A 17,593-nucleotide genomic window follows, 5' to 3' on the forward strand; every position below is an offset into this window, starting at 1 on the left:
CCTTAGGGCATATTACTGGTTTATTTGAAGATGGATGTTCATTCTTACACCAAGTTTAGTGAATTCTGATAATTTTACTCTGGGGCATTACCAAATATGCCCTTAATATTGATGACATCGGGACAGGCATCTCCATATATGGGCATAGAACGGGCAAGGACATAATTAATTTGCAAGTGTGATCTGGGAATGCCCATATATGGGCATGTCAGAACCTGCCCATATATGGGCATTCCCAGATATGCCTTAATATTGATGACACTGGGACAGGGTTCTCCATTTATGGGCATAAAACGGACAAGGATGTAATTAATTTGCAAGTGTAATCTGGGAATGCCTATATACGGGCATCTTCTGCCATCACATTGTCGACTATATATGGGCATAAAATATATGGGCATAGAAGGGACATCAAGCCAGACCGTGAGGTCACAGTGACATTAGAGCATGTTGTCAGAGTGATGTCACAGTGACAAGGGAACCAACAGACAGACAGACAGACAGACAGACAGACAGACAGACAGACAGACAGACGGAGACCAGCTATGACATTTCTCATGGTATACTGCGACCTTCGGTCGCAATAAGGAGATCCCAATGCAGCTATGCCCAAATATGGGATGATTTAGTGACTAAATCAGTGGTTCTCAAAGTGGATTTATGGGGACTCTCTAGATATCTTTATGGGGGTCTAAATTGACCCTTACAAGTCTGTAACTTTTGACAGTGTACAAATGTCCATTTTTCCTTCTTAACTGTGCCATATTAAGACGCCCTGATGTTTCAGTGCGACCTCGCTTCTCGCCCTTAGGGCGATCTTACTCGTTATTATTAGTAAATGTGGCAATTTAATGGCATGTGTTTGCGCTCTCATGTTACGAATCAGTATAGTATCAGTAAGAGGAACAGATCAGTGATTGGTTCTCAACTCTTTTTTTGAGTTCTGTACCACTAGCATATTTCAGGCAATCTTCAAGGGCCTCTGTGTTTTTAGATGTTAGTATTTCAGCCGATTTCAGCAGGCTACAACTGGTCATATGATGCAAAATGCATCATATGACCAGTTGTAGCATGCTGAAATACTAACATATCTAAAAACACAGATTGAACACAAAAAATAATTCAGGATTGTGTTGATCGTGTCCCACACAACAATAAAATAAGATCTGGTTGTCCCAGAGGTGACCTGGTCCTTAAGCCATTTTAATTGCGACCGTAGGTTGTTGCGACCATAGGTCGCAGTGGACCATGAAAACCGTCACAACTTGTCAGTAACGTCAGAGGGTAACGCCTCAACATCTCAATGTCTATCACCTTAATGTCTATAGCTGACCGGCTATGACATCACATTGTGACATCACATTCCGTCCTTGTCCCCATGCATATATGGAGATCCCTGATGTCATCAATATTAAGCCCATAGCTTGGAATGCCCATATATGGACATATTGTGTGAGTCTCATGTGGTCTATAACATAAGAAATCTATGATGTCAGACATCAGTCATATCCATATTTGGGGAAATATTTTGCCCACATTTTGTCCAACTTAAACAACCAACCGCAACTCGAATCACACTTGCAAATGAATTCCGTCCTGCTTTTCGCCCTTAGCTTCTTAATGGTATACTATAGGATACTGTATGTACTGTAAACTTTATCACACAAATTGAGACACAATACTCATTTACTGCCACACACACCCTTGTGTTGTGAATTCACGCACTTTCACAGTCACACTTAGCCTGACACTCAGCCTGAATTGACATTTCGTTTCACTCCATTATTCAGTCTGAAATAGCTTCCAACTGCAGCAGTTTCTGGGATGGGCGTTGCCAAAGAGGCAGTCTTCTGCGATTGGTTCACCGCCTGACCGACACAACAGTAGCAAAGCAGATGACGTAGTGTTGTTATGTGGCTGGCTAGTGGCTAGCCTGTTGCTTGCTAGTGCTACTTGCTAACCAAAGAAATAGGCAGAATAGGAGCGCTACGAACTAGTAATCAAACACAACATAACATGTCTGCTACTGATGTTTCATAGCGAGATCGATACAATCGCATATTACCGCGACGGGCAACGCAATGTTTATGTTTGGGAATGTGCTGTCCGGTCCGGCGGCGGTGCTGGTTTACTTGGAAACGCACATGAGTTCTGGGAAAAACCCACCCACGCTGCTCACAGGACGCTGATTCACGACGCTGATTCGCCGGACGGATTTCCAAACGATGAAAAACCTCTTCAATGAGAGAAACACTCCCTGAATCGCCAAAACGAAAATTTAAAGGGTTGTGGCTAGCGATTCAGGGTCTGAACCAGGCAAAGTCACACTCACTATCGACATGCAACTCATCTTATAGGCCATAACATGACACGCGTAGACATTTGCACACGACCACATGTACACACCTAGACGCACGCGCGCACACAAACGCGCGCTCGAGCGCGCACGTGCCGCCAGACACCACAGAATTGGTTTGTGGTCTGAGGGGGAATGTTGGATATCAGCTCTGGTGACTGTGTGTGCGCGCGTGCGCGCTCGTGTATACATGTCCCTTCCCTCCCCTCGGCGCACCATCTAATACCCTGTCATCATCAATAACCTCAGCCCTGCTGACTCATTGCCTTTTACAACCATAGGGTTTGGGCCTTAGTTACAGCCGCAGACCCATGTCTCCATCTGTCTGTCTGTCTTGTTTCCCCACCAGACACATGCCCGGCGTGTGTGTCAGTGTGTGTGCGTGTGTGTGCGTGTGTGTGTGCGTGTGTGCGCATGTTCAAACTGACAGATACAGGAGACACGTGCGTGCGCGCCGCGTCTGTCAGTTTGAGCACACGCACGCGCACATCGGGTACTACACTCGGGCTTCCACGCAGGTACGTATACGCGTATGACCCGCGCGCAGTGCGCCCTCGCATATTTGCGTGCACGGGACAGCCACCGCATCCCCCCCCCCCCCCCCGATCGCTCCCAATTGGACTTATAATTCATCACGATAATTGACTCTCACCGGGCGTCATCCTCCACCACTTAGCGTGTCAAGCTCAGCGCCCCTCTTCCTTCCTCGTGGTTCCTGTCATAATCCTCTCCAGGCGGCTATCATTCATATAACTCGTTATGAGCGGCAAAACACTATACGCGCGTTATCTCCCAATCAGCCCGAGGGAGCAAACACGAAACTGACACATTAGCCCACAGTTGGATAGGGGGCATGTTTGTGAACCAGGTATAGAATATCTATTTCCAAGCGCGGCAGTTAATTGTGCTTTTTTTCCTTTTTTTTCCGTCAGGATGTGGGGATGCCAGCGGTCTGCGTTGATGAATAGGGAGACAGACTGTGGTAGACAATCTAAACACATGTCCCTAATGATGTTCAGCGTCTAATAGGCAACGGGCTAGCCTGTCCTGACGTGTTTATGGACAGTTTATGAATGCAGCAATAAGTGCCGCGGCCCTGGGTCCGCTCATTGATGTGTCAACAGCACACATGTGGTGCTATGATGGTAGCGTTGATGGGGAGGGTTTATTTTTCTCTTTTCGCCAACATAACATGTCAATCAAAGTGCTATTTATGGCCATACGGGCCTCATTTTGGGTTTCGCGTTGGGTGGGTATGTGAATTTTGATAAATGAAAGCATAGCAGATGGCATGAATGGTATGTGCTTGAGATTGAGGCTGTTAGTTTATTTTTTATTTTTTGCGAACTTTTATAAAGTGCCTCACGTAAACATCACTTTATTGATTCCGAGGATTTATTTGACTGCTAACATTGTTTTTCGACTTACGACATTCCCTTCCCTTTTTAGTTTCCTTACCTTTTGAAAGTAGTCACAGCAGATCCATCTCAAGTGTATCGTGCACATTGGTGCACATCCTTGCCTCTGGAAGGCACTTTGGGTCAACTGCTGTTGTTTTTAAATGTGCTAAATAAACTTGACTTGACTTGACATCCACACCAACGCCGCGTCAGAGAGAAACGACTACACGTTAATCCATTTAGCCGTTCTCCAAAGCTATGAGCTACTTTAGTTAGCATGTCGTCGTTGTCGGGTGGAAACCTTGTATCTCCAAGTTTCAAATTTGTATGTTCTTCCACGAAGTAAAGCCCTGCGTCATCGCACAAGGCCGTCGCACAAAAGTAGTGAAAACAGCAGATCTACAAGCACACAACGCCTCGCGGTGCGAGGCGTTGTGTGCTTGTAGATCGGCTGTTTTCACTAGTTTAAATCATTTTTTAAATGAAAAATGCAAAACGAACGGTTTTGGACATACAAGGTTTTCACCCGACAACAACGATGTTTACACTTGGAGACTTCCTGCCGCACAGGAAACAGAGATACGGGGCGTTTTTAACCTGCACAATCGCGCCTACTTCCTGTTTCCTGTTGGAAACCGGATCTGATTATTTTATGCAGGCTTGTTTTTAGCTATAGGCGAGCTAGGAGGCTGCCTAGAGCGCCATCCTAGAGGGGGCACCGAAATGGAGGTAGTGGACCCAAAACGGCCCAAAACCAACTAAATTCACGCCAAAACCCGCAAAAGTCGCGCGCACGCGCGAGTGGAGAGAGGCGCACTCGAGAGAGCTCCCCTAGAGCGCTGATTAGACGCGCTACGGCCCTGATTTTACGGCAGATGCATGCCATCGCGATTATGAATGAAATTAAATAAAACAATAACTCGGGCGTGGCGGCCTGGATCATCGGTGAATACTCGTCGCGTGGCAATCAATGAGTCAAGGCACGTCTCTCAGGTGTGAGGGAAACACTATAGTCCTACTGCACTCCGCAAGCTTCTGAAATGAAATACGACGCTGCACATCCAGGTTTTATATAAACAGTGCCTGAAGACGCGCTGTCTTTAATACAGTCTATTTATAACCTAAGTTCAAATTCAATAAAGTTAATGGGGCCTGCGCGCTATGCGTGCTGGATGTACCCCATGAGTTGGAACTGCTAGCGCTGCTGGGAACATTGTACAGATCAGTAGAGAGAACAGGGTCGGATCACATCGAATTACAACCAAATTCTAGTCAGGGGCAGAGAGAGAGAGAGAGAGAGAGAGAGAGAGAGAGAGAGAGAGAGAGAGAGAGGAATACAAAATAACAGCCCCAGAATCATCTGAGGCCGTGGTGCAAAGTAGCTGAGTACATTTACTCAAGTACTGTACTTAAGCACAATTTTTAGGTATTTGTATAGGCTACTTTACTTGAGGATTCCCAATTTCCAATACTTTTACTCCACTACATCTCGTTAAATGTATTTGAAAACTTCAGCTACTTTTATAACAGTCTAATTTATATCTGCAAAGTAGGCTGACTAGTTAGCTTGAAATGCCTGGATCCCGAGGCTATAGACTACTATATTTAGCCTATACTTTGCAGATATAAATTAGAATATTATAGAACATACATAAACCACTTAAACCCTATTTTATACCTTGGCTGTTTGAAAATAGCCGAGTGTTGTGAGCTTGTAGATCTGCTATTTCCAAACAATTTTTGTTATTTTTATTTTTGGTAGGCCTACTTTATAAGTAGACCTACATTTTGATGCCAACACTTTCACACTTGTCTTTTACATTTTTGAATTCCTGCATGCCTTTATACTTGTAACAGAGTGTTTCTACACTGCAGCAGTACTGATATAGCCACTTTTACTCAAGTAAAACATTCGAGTACTTTCCCCCCCACCATGGCACTGATGCGAGGTTCTGAGCTGTGACTATACTGTGGGACGGCGCGGGGGGGGGGGGAGTGTGTTTCTAAAAGGTGCGCACCTCACTGGCTGGAGCCAGGGCGGCGTATATAGCCTTTCACACGCTTCTAAAATACTCCTCCGGTCGGGGCGAGAGCCTGAAAGGGTTACTGTTTCTTCCAAAGTGCCTCATTCTGAGCGCAGTCGAGAGGGGGCGGCTGAGTGGCGCCGGAGAGTCAGAGAACGCACTTTCTAAAAAACCCCGAGACATCATCAAGAAAGAAAGCTGACAGTAAGGAAAGCAGCCCCCCCCCCCCCCCCCCTCATACCCCCTCCCCTCTCCTCTCCCCTCTCCCCTCTCCCCTCTCCTCTCCTTAGTACTACTCCTCCTCCTCTCAGTGGTGGAAAGTAAAAGTAGGCTACATTTACCAAGTACTGCAGCAGGGGCGTCAATTGGGTATGGCAGGGGTATGCAGCTGCCATACCCAGGTTCCAGGGGGGTGAAAATAAAGGTTACTTTTAAATATAAAGCCATGAATGTCTCTTTGTCTATTCTGTGCTGATTATGTTGTTAAATTTACAGTAAAATAATTACAAATGCAAAATTTGACAAAATGGTCACTTTGACAATTGTAATTATATTCTCCCCATCTTGACAGAAAGGTATATTCCCAGGTCCTGCAGGTCAGCTGAACAGGTGCAATGCATTATTGTTAATTGTGGCACGTTTACTAACATGCCAAGTTTAGCTGCACTTGAACAACCATTCCAGGCTGCCATATCCAGCCCAAGAAACCGTGGAAACAGGGGGGGGGGGGGGGGGGGGGAAATAAAATGTACTTCTTAAAATAAATGTATCATGCCTGTTGCTAAGGTATGGCAACATGACTGGTGTCTTGCACACGCGTGAATCACGATGCCATACCTTAGCTTTTTCTGAACTGACGCCACTGCTCAGTGGTGGAAACAGTACTCACTTTTTTTCCCCCAAGTAAGTATCAATACTGCAATGTATAAATACTCTGTTAGTGAAAGTCCATATAATTCAAAAATGTACCTGAATAAAAGTATGAATGTGTTGGCGTCAAAATATACTTAAAGTGCCAAGAGTAAAACTACAAATGGTTTGAAAATAACAGATCTACAAGCTTGAGGCATTGTGAGCTTGTAGATCGGCAATTAAGTAAAAGTATTGGGAACGGGAATTTTGAGGTAGGCCTATAGGCTACTTTTACTTCTACTTCAGAAGGCTATCAGAAGCAATTATTGTACTTTTACTCCACTACAATTATTTGACAATACATTTATTAAACATACATTAACCACTTCAGCCATTTTTATACATTTGAAAACTTGTGAAATTGGACATTCTGCCTAATTGAGGCAGCCAAATCCTACATTTTGACACCAATACTTTTATAGGCTACTTTGAATTCCAGACTTTTACTTGTTAGTATATCTGCATTGCAGTGTTGATACTTTTACTTAAAGTTTTACTATGTAACTTTTTTTATAAAACAAATCTTAAAATTGTCCTAACTGTTAAATCGCTAAAGTTTTAGAACACCCACTCCGTTATTTTCAGCTTCTGAAGCCTTCTCTTTATATGTTTTCTATGAGCCGTGAGGGGGGGAGAATTTCGCGCCATGATGACGTAATCTGCATCATCTGTATACGTTGTGTATACGTTGCCCAATCACATCGCCGATCATGCACACATGGTACACTACCGGCCAATGCAGCGCATCTTGAAGTGGGGTCGCCATATTTGTAGTCGCCCGTGTGTCTCTTTACTCAAAAGCTAATCTCGCCTACCAGGCAGGGTGAAGTAGTCCGTTTCTCCGGAATGCCTGAACGCACAGGAACCAGGGACCCCTCTAAAGATAGCTCTCGGCGTTGTGGAGGCAGACGCGGGGGTGTGAAGGTACGAAAAACGGGCGAAAGACGCGAACGCGACCGCGGTTTGCTATATGGCTACTGACCACTAGTTGAGAATCTTACACAGTATAGCTTTAAGTAAAATATTTGAGCAGTGGTGGAATGTTTAAGTAAAACTATCAATACTGTAATATAGCCTACTTAGGGCCTTCAAGTAGGCCTAAAAGTCCAGAATTCAAAATGTATCCTACTTGAGTAAAAGTGTGAAGGTGTTGGCATCAAATGTGCTTAAAAAGTACAAAATGTTTGAAAATAGCAGATCTACAAGCTCACAATGTGTCACAATGCGAGAGCTTGTAGATCTATATTTTCAAATAGCCACGGTATATAGGGCTAAAGCGGTTAATGTATGTTTTATTATAATATTATAAGTTATATCTGCAAAGTAACTACTAGTAACTAAACTAAGGTTTCAAATAGTGCAGTATAAGTATACATTTTGATGTGTAAAAGTAAAAGTATTGGAAATTGGAAATACTCGAGTAACGTAAAAAATACCTAAAAATTGCACTAGTAGCCTAGTACTTAGGTAAATGCACTTAGTTACTTTACACCACTGCTCCTCCTCCGCTGGCACGCTGCCTGCTCTCCTCCTCTCCTTGCAGTGGCGTCAGTTCATCAAAAGCTAAGGTATGGCAACATGACTGGTGTCTTGCACGCACACCTTCACCAGTCAAGTTGCCATACCTTAGCAACAGGCATGATGAATTCGTTTCAAGAAGTAGGCCCTACGTACCGTCCCGTCCCCCCCTAGCCAAGGTATCGTATGGCAGCTGCCATACCCAATTGACGCCTCTGCAAGTCCTCACCAAACCCCCCCTCTCAGAGGATCTGTCACAATAACCGGGCGGCAAGTGTCAAAAATCCAAACTCCGGCCGCAGAAAGCCACAAATCACTTTAACGCGCACAAGATGCGCTTGCAGTGGAAACACGCTCCGCGCGACGCCGCTTTTAGAAACATTCGCGGGGGGAGAGAGAGAAAGTTTTTTTTTTTCTTTCTTTCTTTTTTTTTTTTTTTTGCGAGACGTTCAGTCATGGCTCTGTTTAAGTCGTTGATTGCATTTAAAGGATAATATAAACACCACAAAAAGCCCTACTTAGAGCTTAAATGACTCCTCGCTTTGATTTCTGCGGGGACTTTTAATTCGGCCGCGTGCAGTCTCTCCAGAGCTTTTAATTGGCCATATCTCTTTAAGCACGCAGACAGCGTATATACCCCCGCTTCTCCAATTAATAGTCTGCTAACGTCAAAAACAGTTGACCATTGTTTTATGGGGCTTTGTTTCTCTCTCTCTCTCTCTCTCTCTCTCTCTCTCTCTCTCTCTCTCGGTCAGACTTGAATAGGCGCCGGTCTGCTCTCCAGTCCACCTCTATACAAATACCTCAGTGGAACTTTGTGTGTGCGCTCGCTCGCGCGCGCACGTGTGTGTGTGTGTAGCTTCCATCTCTAGAGCAACAGCAGCGTGCAGCAGACCCCAGACGCCCCTAGCCTGGCCCGGGCTCATGGCTGGCTGGCTGGCTCGCAGGCAGCACGTGACGCGCATGCCTCGCCATTTCATCATCATTTCTGACAGTCATTTTTGAAAGAAAAAAGAAAAAACCGTCTGAATCATTAGTTTTACCCGTAATGTTAACACGCAGCCGAGAAATGCGCAGTATAGCCTCTTAACTCTGACAGTGTACAAATGGAACCAAATGAACTGTCAGAGTTACATTGTATGGGTCAATTTAGACCCCCTTATAGGAACCCACAGAGTCCCTGGAATCCACTTTGAGAAACACATAATAGATAAAAACAAGTTATACGGCTCCATTTCTAAACCATAGCGAAAAAAGTGTCTCTACAAGCTTTGTGTCAGCTGTTGGGGACGCCACGTGGACGGCGGTTAATGCATTTACACGAATGGCGTGCATTACAATCGTCTTAATACAGTTCAGAGTTGTTGGTGGGGACAATAATTATATGCAGAAAACAACTGAATTTGAGGTTAAAAATGTGAACACTAGGGGGTGCCAATTTGACATCCCTCCCCCGATCCGATTCTCTCTCTCTCTCTCTCTCTCTCTCTCTCTCTCTCTCTCTCTCTCTCTCTCTCTCTCTCTCTCTCCAGTCCCCACAGAACTCGGTTCAAACAAATGAATGCCAGTTCTGTGGAGAGAGAGAGAGGGAGAGACAGAGAGAGGGAGAGGAAGAGGGAGAGAGAGAGAGAGAGAGAGAGAGAGAGAGAGAGAGAGAGGCGCTCTCGGCATGTGTCGCAGGCATTACACAACGCAGTAAATCAGCCGTTTCTAAAATCACTGTGACAGCGTGGAGCGTCAGGCAGTCCGCCGCGTGCACGCTGCCTGCCGGGAGACTGCATGCGTGTGCGTTCAGTTCAGAGCTCAGCTCACTCACTCACAGACTCCATTCCACTCCTCCGGGGGGACGACGGACCCCTTGTGTTGCAGCAGCCCCCAGCACTTCATAACACGCCCCCTCCTCGGGCCATTGGATATATAAAAGCCGTGTTTCTCAAAACTTTCAAACTTCAAGGACTCCTCTTAACTCTGACAGCGTATAAATGGAACCAAATGGACCCTAACGGGTCCATTTGGTTCCATTTGTACTCTGTCAGAGTTACAGACTTGTATGGGTCAATTTAGACTCCCCCTAAAGCCCAAAGGAACCCACAGAATCCCTGGAATTCACTTTGAGTATACCACTAGAGACAAGGCATTTGTATAAGCAACACGGGGCTTGACACTAATACATGTTGAAAAGATAGACTTTATTGCTAAAACGATGTGTGTAACCATAACATGTACACTGATATGTTTTTTTTACTTGTTTTTATTTTTTAGAAATATTCAAGTAGACATCTCCCATAATTATTATTATTATTATTATTATTTTATTTTTTTCTGGTATACTCTGCTATTCTCTTTATTTTCCTTATGCTCTATATACTCACAATCATTAAAATAATAAATAAAACATACAAGATTTGTTTATTTCTACAATACTATGTATATCCCCTCCCCCCCTCAAAAAAAAAAAAAAAAAAAAAGCTGAGTTCACGCCTTTATATATATCTTTATCCTCAACTTTTCTTTTTTTTTCTTTCAATTTTAATTATCGATATTAATATCATACAAAAAAACCTCTAGGCAGCATTGCAGTGAAGTAACAGTCAGCATCAATGTTCAGTTGGAAGAAGGAAAAAAAGAGGAAAACAAATTAAAAAGAGTTCACCTCTTGGAGAAGTGTATATATTTATGCGTTCCATCTTCAACGTCTCATAAAAAAATAAAAAATAAAAATAAGCCCTTCCTCACGAAGTGCCGTGTGTTCTGTTCCCCCTTAGAAAAAAAAAAGTTTTTTTTTCTCCTTTTTTTTTCAGGGCTTGAAAATAAAATATGGTCCTGGGTTTTCATCATTTAGAAAAAATAGCTGCATTTTTCTTAAATATGTACAAATGTTGGTATTTCAATTAAAATGCTATATAAAAAAATAGATTCGCTATGGTGCCCACCTCTGTCGTAGAGTTAAACAGTGCAATAGAAACCGTATTTCCAGTCCACTCACCCCCCCCATCCCACCCCCCACTATTACTTCCATTTAGAAGAAGAAGAAAAGAAGATGATCAAAAAATCAGCACGAACACTTGCACTCTGAGATGATGGGGTATTGCACCTGTATCCACGTGCAGTATTTCTGTCTTAGGAAGCCCTGGCAGTACCAGCGCAGGAACGTCTTGGTGATGGACTTGACGGGCTTGCAGAACATGCCCTCGGGGAAGGAGCACGAGCGCTCGCTGAAGCAGTTCCCCTCCTTGATGTAGCGCGGCCAGAAGCGCACGCCCAGGTCCTTCCAGGCGTACACGACGGGGCAGTGCGTGTACGTCCACAGCCACTGCAGGAATTTCCTGCGGGCCTTCTTGCCCACCTTGACGCGCTTGCCGTACGGCGTCTCCGTCAGGTCCAGCTTCTTGATGTCGCCCGGCATGGGCCCCGTGAGGCGCACCTGCGTCATGGCGGCGGTGTCCTGCACGGAGAGGTTGACCTGCGCGCCGCCAGCTCCGCCGCCGCCGCCCATGGGCGACGCGACGGACATGAAGGCCGGGTCGAAGTTGGAGCCGAGCCGCTTCCGCAGCGTCCTCTCGGCCAGGTCCTGCTCGCGCGGGTCGTACTCCGGGTCGGGGTCCTCCTTCAGGTCGGGCACGGGGAGCGTGTCGCTGGGCGACGGACGGAGGCGGAGGTAGTGCTGCGTGTGAACGCAGCACACGGCGGCCAGCAACAGCAGCACGTAGACGAGCAGCGTCTGCGAGAACTTGAAGCCCATGTTAAAAACTCTATTATGGGGTGTTGTTTTTGGGAGGGGGTGGTGGAGAGGGAGGGGGGGGGGGCTCTTCTCTCTCTCTGCTGCCTGTGTCGAATAATATTCAGTTATTTTTTTCTTCCCCGCTACTGTGCACTACGAAATGAGCAGCCTTCAGGGGCTTCATAAATAGTTCCACGGTGCGTCTCTACTCACTGCCACCGGAGCGAAGACGATACTTTTAATAGACCGCGTACGTCGGGTTTGAATGACACGGGAACAAGAGTAGTGCTTTGCTTTTTAGGGATCCTTCAAACTTAGCAATTTGCCACCGCGCCGCTGATGCAACCTTTTGCTCCGAGCGCAAAGAAGGGTAGCCTCTTCCTTTGCACCGGGAAAAAAATAACAATAAATAAATAAAAAAGTAACGAAAAAAGGGAGAGTTTAGTCTAAACAAACAAAAAAAAACAGCACAAAACAAAATGGGGAGGGAAAAAAAGTCTATTCACTCTCTCTCCAGCCTCACCCCTCTCCCTTAAGATTCACTTTGGGTTTCTCGCCGTTGTCATGGTTACCCCAGGGACTCGAAGCCACGACAAATCGTCTAGACTGGGGATGACAGTGGCCGAGGCGAGAGGAGAAGAGCTCGCATGGAATGGAGTGTTTTCTAAAAGATCCCCGCGGGTTGGTTGGTTGCTTGCTCCACAGTCCACACAGAGACAAAATAGATCCGGATCGAGGAGCTATATAGCGCCCCGAGAGAGAGGAGGAGAGCCCGTCGGGGGTCGCCGCACAAAAGAGCACTTTAAAGTTCTAAATGTCACCGGGCCGGCGGCAACAGAAGGGCTCCAGGTTCTCGGCCAATGTTATTTTTAAGGCACGGTCTCTCTGCTAAACGTGGCTTTCTCTCCTCTCAACGTGGCCTGATCGCTCTCAGGTTCTGACGACTAATATGTCCCCTGGGCTGGCAGAGGAGCGCACAGTCCATGGACGGAGGGGACACCTCTCTCTCTCTGTCTGTCTGGCCAACAGTCCTCGCTTGTCACGCGTGGGGTATATATCCAGCACCTCACCCGATATAATGTCCACAAACTCTTTATTATTAGCTTATATATTCCCTGATGTTCGCCACGGGGGCAGCAGCGCAGCGCAGCGGCGGGGCGATCAGAAAAAAGCTTATAAAATCACAGCCCCGTGTATCTTTCCAGGAGTCGTTCCAAATCATGTGGCACAGGAGGAGTAGTAGGGTCCGCGCGCACGCACGCACGCGCACCAAAAAAGAAATATAATAACTTCTTTTAAAACATTCCCCCCCGAGCACGGCTCGGGTCGGTGTGCACGTGAAAATGTCTTGATGCGGGGTGTTGCAGGGGAAAACGTTCTTTTTACAGCGAACCGCCGCGCGCTGAATGCATATCAAGCGCGACAAAAAAGCACCATGACACAAGTGGGGAAAGTTCTCTTCTTTTTAGTGCGAAGTCCCTTGATTCTTTCACGGCGGTGACATCGCTCTGCTCCCCAGCTTTTCCCCCCTTCAGCTCCGACGAGTCCCGCCGCGGAAATGCATGGCTGTTCCCCCCAAAAAAGCTGGATCGGAGTAATAAGAAAATAAATAAAATAAAGCGTCAATTCCTTTGAGGGAGAGACAGATTCCCGATCCTCCTTTGATAGCCTACTATACAGCAGCTCCCCGGGTTGTCACCACAGTAGCTCCTAGTGATAGAGTCCGCTGCCGCTGCTCCTGCAAGTTCCAGGAGGTTGTGTGAGAGACCAGACGACTTGGCTTCTTGCAGCAGGAGCCGTTCTCTTCATTTAGCTTTTTTAGAGAGCAACACACCACAGTGCAGCGCAGTGTGTCTGTATGCGAGCGGGCGCTCAATCCCCAAGTTAAATATCCCCCCTCCGCGCGGCTGCAAGAAGTGTCAGCGCGCTGCAGCCCTGCCCACCGCTGCCACTTTCACCGTGATTGACAGCACAGCACAGCACAGCGCCCCCCACCCACCCACCCCTCCTCCCCTATCCCCCCTCCCGCACGACGTGGAAAAAAAACAGAAGAAAAAAATGTATATATCGGCCACGATCGCGACGCGCGGGGATCAGCTGGGTCCTAAAGCCGCCGTGTTTTTATTTGTATATTTTTTTAATGTTCCAAAAGTTTTCAAATTATTGTAGTGGAGTAAAAAAAAAAATGCCTACACAATATTTTCCTCTGTGATGTAGTGGAGTATAATAGAAGTAAAATACCAGCATATTAATGCATTATAGGCCAATGCATATTGTCTCTGAAATAGGCCTATATGCCTACTACACTGAAACTACTACGTCTTGGTTGTCTTTCCCGCATTTTCTCTGCCCTGCACTAATAGGTTCAATACGGTGTCAATATTTAATTGAAGAACTTAAGCGTTTCCTATGAACAGTCCCATGAGATGGGAGGGAAACGTTTAGTAGGCTAGTTTCTTTTTTTTTAATGGAAAACGGGCATCACATTCCACCCTTTGCTCGACAGGATTTGGGTCCACTCAGGAATTAGCCAGTTGAACCCAGGGGTCACAAAATAGGCGCCCAATTAAAGGCTATAAACGGTCACGGATAACTAACTCGTACCTTTCCCATGTTAACTAAGCGCAGTCTGTATAGGTCATGCTATATTGCGCACACGTAGTCTAATAGCTTGAACTGGGTAATGCCTGTGCGGTCAGCCTGTATGTAAATGCCTGAAATGCGATAGCCTAGTAGGCCTATGTCTTTTGAAGTCTACTAGTCCAGTAGGAATATGTCTACAAAATCATCAACAAGACAAGAGAATAAACCATTTTTTAACTTTACTCTGTAAGACGCATGAGAAACGTGTTAATTGAACTGATATCTCCATTTCCAGACATATTATGGCATAGGCCTGGACACTGACATTTTTGTCAACTTTTTTCAGTCCTGAAGAAAATCGAACCAGATGTATGATATGCTGCACACGTTGACCACCGTATTGCTGAACGGATGGCACAATGTAGACAGGTTATTCTCAGTTGTCACACTGTTGCATGTCTTTTTTGTAGTGGTCGCTAGGGGGCGTCGATCCACAGCACGGTGAAGGATAGGGAACACCAGTAAGTACCACACAGTGGAGATGGGATTTATGGCTCTTTGAAGTGAGCCGGATCTCTGGGATCCGTTCCTTTCAAAGAGCCGTTCAAAAGTCTGGCTCATTAGTAGTTACTTTGTAGGTATTGATTCTAATAACACATCTGTTCAACCCTAATTCTTTCGGCCATATATATATTTCCGCCATTTGAAAATAGGCGATCTACAAGCTCACAATGCGTCGCGTTGTGACACATTGTGAGCTTGTAGATCGGCTATTTTAAAATGTTTTATTTTATTCATTGGAAAACCTGTGAAATGGGGCATTCTGCATAATGAGTAATTTATTGGTAGACTACTTTAGGGTACATTTTGATATACTTTTGTACTTTTACTGAAGTACATTTTAATTCCGAACTGTGGCAGAGTATTTCCACGTTGCAGTATTGATACTTTTCCCACAACTGTTCATTTAGAAAGGAACGGCTCCCTATAACCGGATCCCATCGTTCATTTAAAAGAGCCGTTCAAAAGATTCGATTCGTTGGTGAATGTCCCATCTCTTACCACACAGCGAGGGGCTCCCATGCATGCATCCACTCAGACTGACTGCAGTGTGTGACTGCTCATGCATTGAGTGTATGTGGAAAGAATGTGCGCTACTCATACCTATGGCCCGACTTGAGTGAAATACCTCAGCCCCGCTTCTTTGTGATCGGCGACCTACAAAACTATGTGGGACAACGTATTATGCTCCAAACTATTTATATTTGCCCTGAATCATCGCTTAAAGGAGTTGTTCACCCCAAAATGTTTTTTTTTCTTCTTTTTTCTATTGATTACTCATGCCATGGAGACTTGAGTTCAATAATATCTTTTGGTTTTAGTCGCATTCCTAAGACAATACTTTAATTACAATAAATGTAACCCCACTGATTCCGGATGGGGAGCCGAATGCATTTTGGGTCCCCATCCGAAATCAATGGGGGTAAATTCACTATAATCCATTTTGTGTCTTGGAATGCGAAAAATACAAAGAAATATTATTGAACTCTAGTCTCCATGGCATGAGTAATCTATAGGAAAAAAAAGTCATTTTGGGGGTGAACTACTCATTTAAAGTCAAAAGGGAAACATCTATCGATGAATACAAAAAAAAGTGTCTGGGGTCGAAGCAACTTCACATTTTATTCCATGCGGAAAGTCAGTGGTTTGCTGATTAACCGATGGTATAATCATGCTCATTATAGCCGTATTGAAAGATTCATCGGCATGTTGTATTAAAGGAGTAGTTCAACCCCCAAATCCAATTTGATTTGATTACTCATGCCATGGAGACTTGAGTTCAATAATACTTTTTTGTATTTGTCGCATTCCTAAGACAGAAATAGTACATATACCCCCATTGATTCCAGATCCGGAATCAATGGGGGTAAATGTATTGTCATCAAATTGTTGTCTTAGGAATGCGACACAAACCAAAATTAATATTGAACTCAAGTCTGCATGGCGTGAGTAATAAATAGAAACAAAACATCTTTTTTGGGGTGAACTACTCCTTTAACACTGTGGGCAAAACCTGCACACGCACACGCACACGCACACACACACACACACACACACACACACACACACACACACACACACACACACACACACAAAGAGTCATATAAGCTGGCTAATGATTAGTCGTCAGGAGCAGACACGGACTCAGTGGGCAGTGGGGACAGTAGGGCTGAACCATGCTACAGTATAGAGACTGGCCTGTGTCTCCTCTCCCATTGTCTCCTTTCTGGTGGTCCTGGGGTGGTCCACACACACGCACACGCAAGCGCGCACATTTTGTGCTTTAACTATTGAAAAATAGCAGATATACAAGCTCCGAGTGCCGCGCTGTGAGCTTGTAGATCTGCTGTTTTTGAAAAATCGTGAAAACCTCTGCGGAGTCTGAATATTTCAAATCCTTGAGGTTTTTGGAAAAAACCTAAGTTTCTATGTCAGTGGTTGCTCAAACCTTTTTCATGTGAAGGACCCCCAAAATGATGTGTATTTTGGCCACGGCCCCCCCATCTCAAAATATTTCGTTCCAGGGACCCCCCCCCCCCCCCCAGAAGAAAAAATTTAGTTACAAATGTTCTCTTAAAAAATACATATATTCAAAGATTTGGACACATTTTCACCACTTTTCAAAAATAGCAGATCTACAAGCTCGCAGCGCGGCACTCGGTGCCGCGCTGTGAGCTTGTATATCTGCTATTTTTCAATAGCTGAAGACAGGCCCCTCCACCATGGGCCCTTGTAACTCAGTCCCACTCCCCCTCCCCCCCTTCTTGTGACGCCCCTGCACACACAGAGGGCCCCATGCAGTGTGAGAGGAGGACACTAGTGGCTCTCATACCCGGTCCCTGTGACCCCTAATGCCAGGGGCCAGGCAGTCTCAGGATAGAGTCACCACCTACTGGCTAATTACTGGAGATAAAGACTGGAAGAGCTTGGGAGGGGAGAGAGAGGAGAATGGCAGTGGCGTCAGTTCAGCAAAAGCTAAGGTATGGCAACATGACTGGTGTCGCGCGTGCAAGACACC

General features: G+C 45.4%; 1 protein-coding gene across 1 annotated transcript; it reads right to left on the bottom strand.

Annotated features, from left to right (window-relative positions):
• Positions 1–11,262: 11,262 nt before the first annotated feature.
• nog2 (noggin 2) lies at positions 11,263–11,952 on the bottom strand (the record flags this gene model as incomplete). Its single annotated transcript, XM_080747473.1, has 1 exon — positions 11,263–11,952. The coding sequence occupies one exon, from the start codon at positions 11,950–11,952 to the stop codon at positions 11,263–11,265; it is 690 nt and encodes a 229-aa protein (XP_080603599.1).
• Positions 11,953–17,593: the final 5,641 nt, after the last annotated feature.

The sequence above is a fragment of the Nannobrachium achirus genome (genome assembly GCF_963921795.1).
Source record: "Nannobrachium achirus genome assembly, chromosome: 18".
Taxonomy (NCBI): Eukaryota; Metazoa; Chordata; class Actinopteri; order Myctophiformes; family Myctophidae; genus Nannobrachium; species Nannobrachium achirus.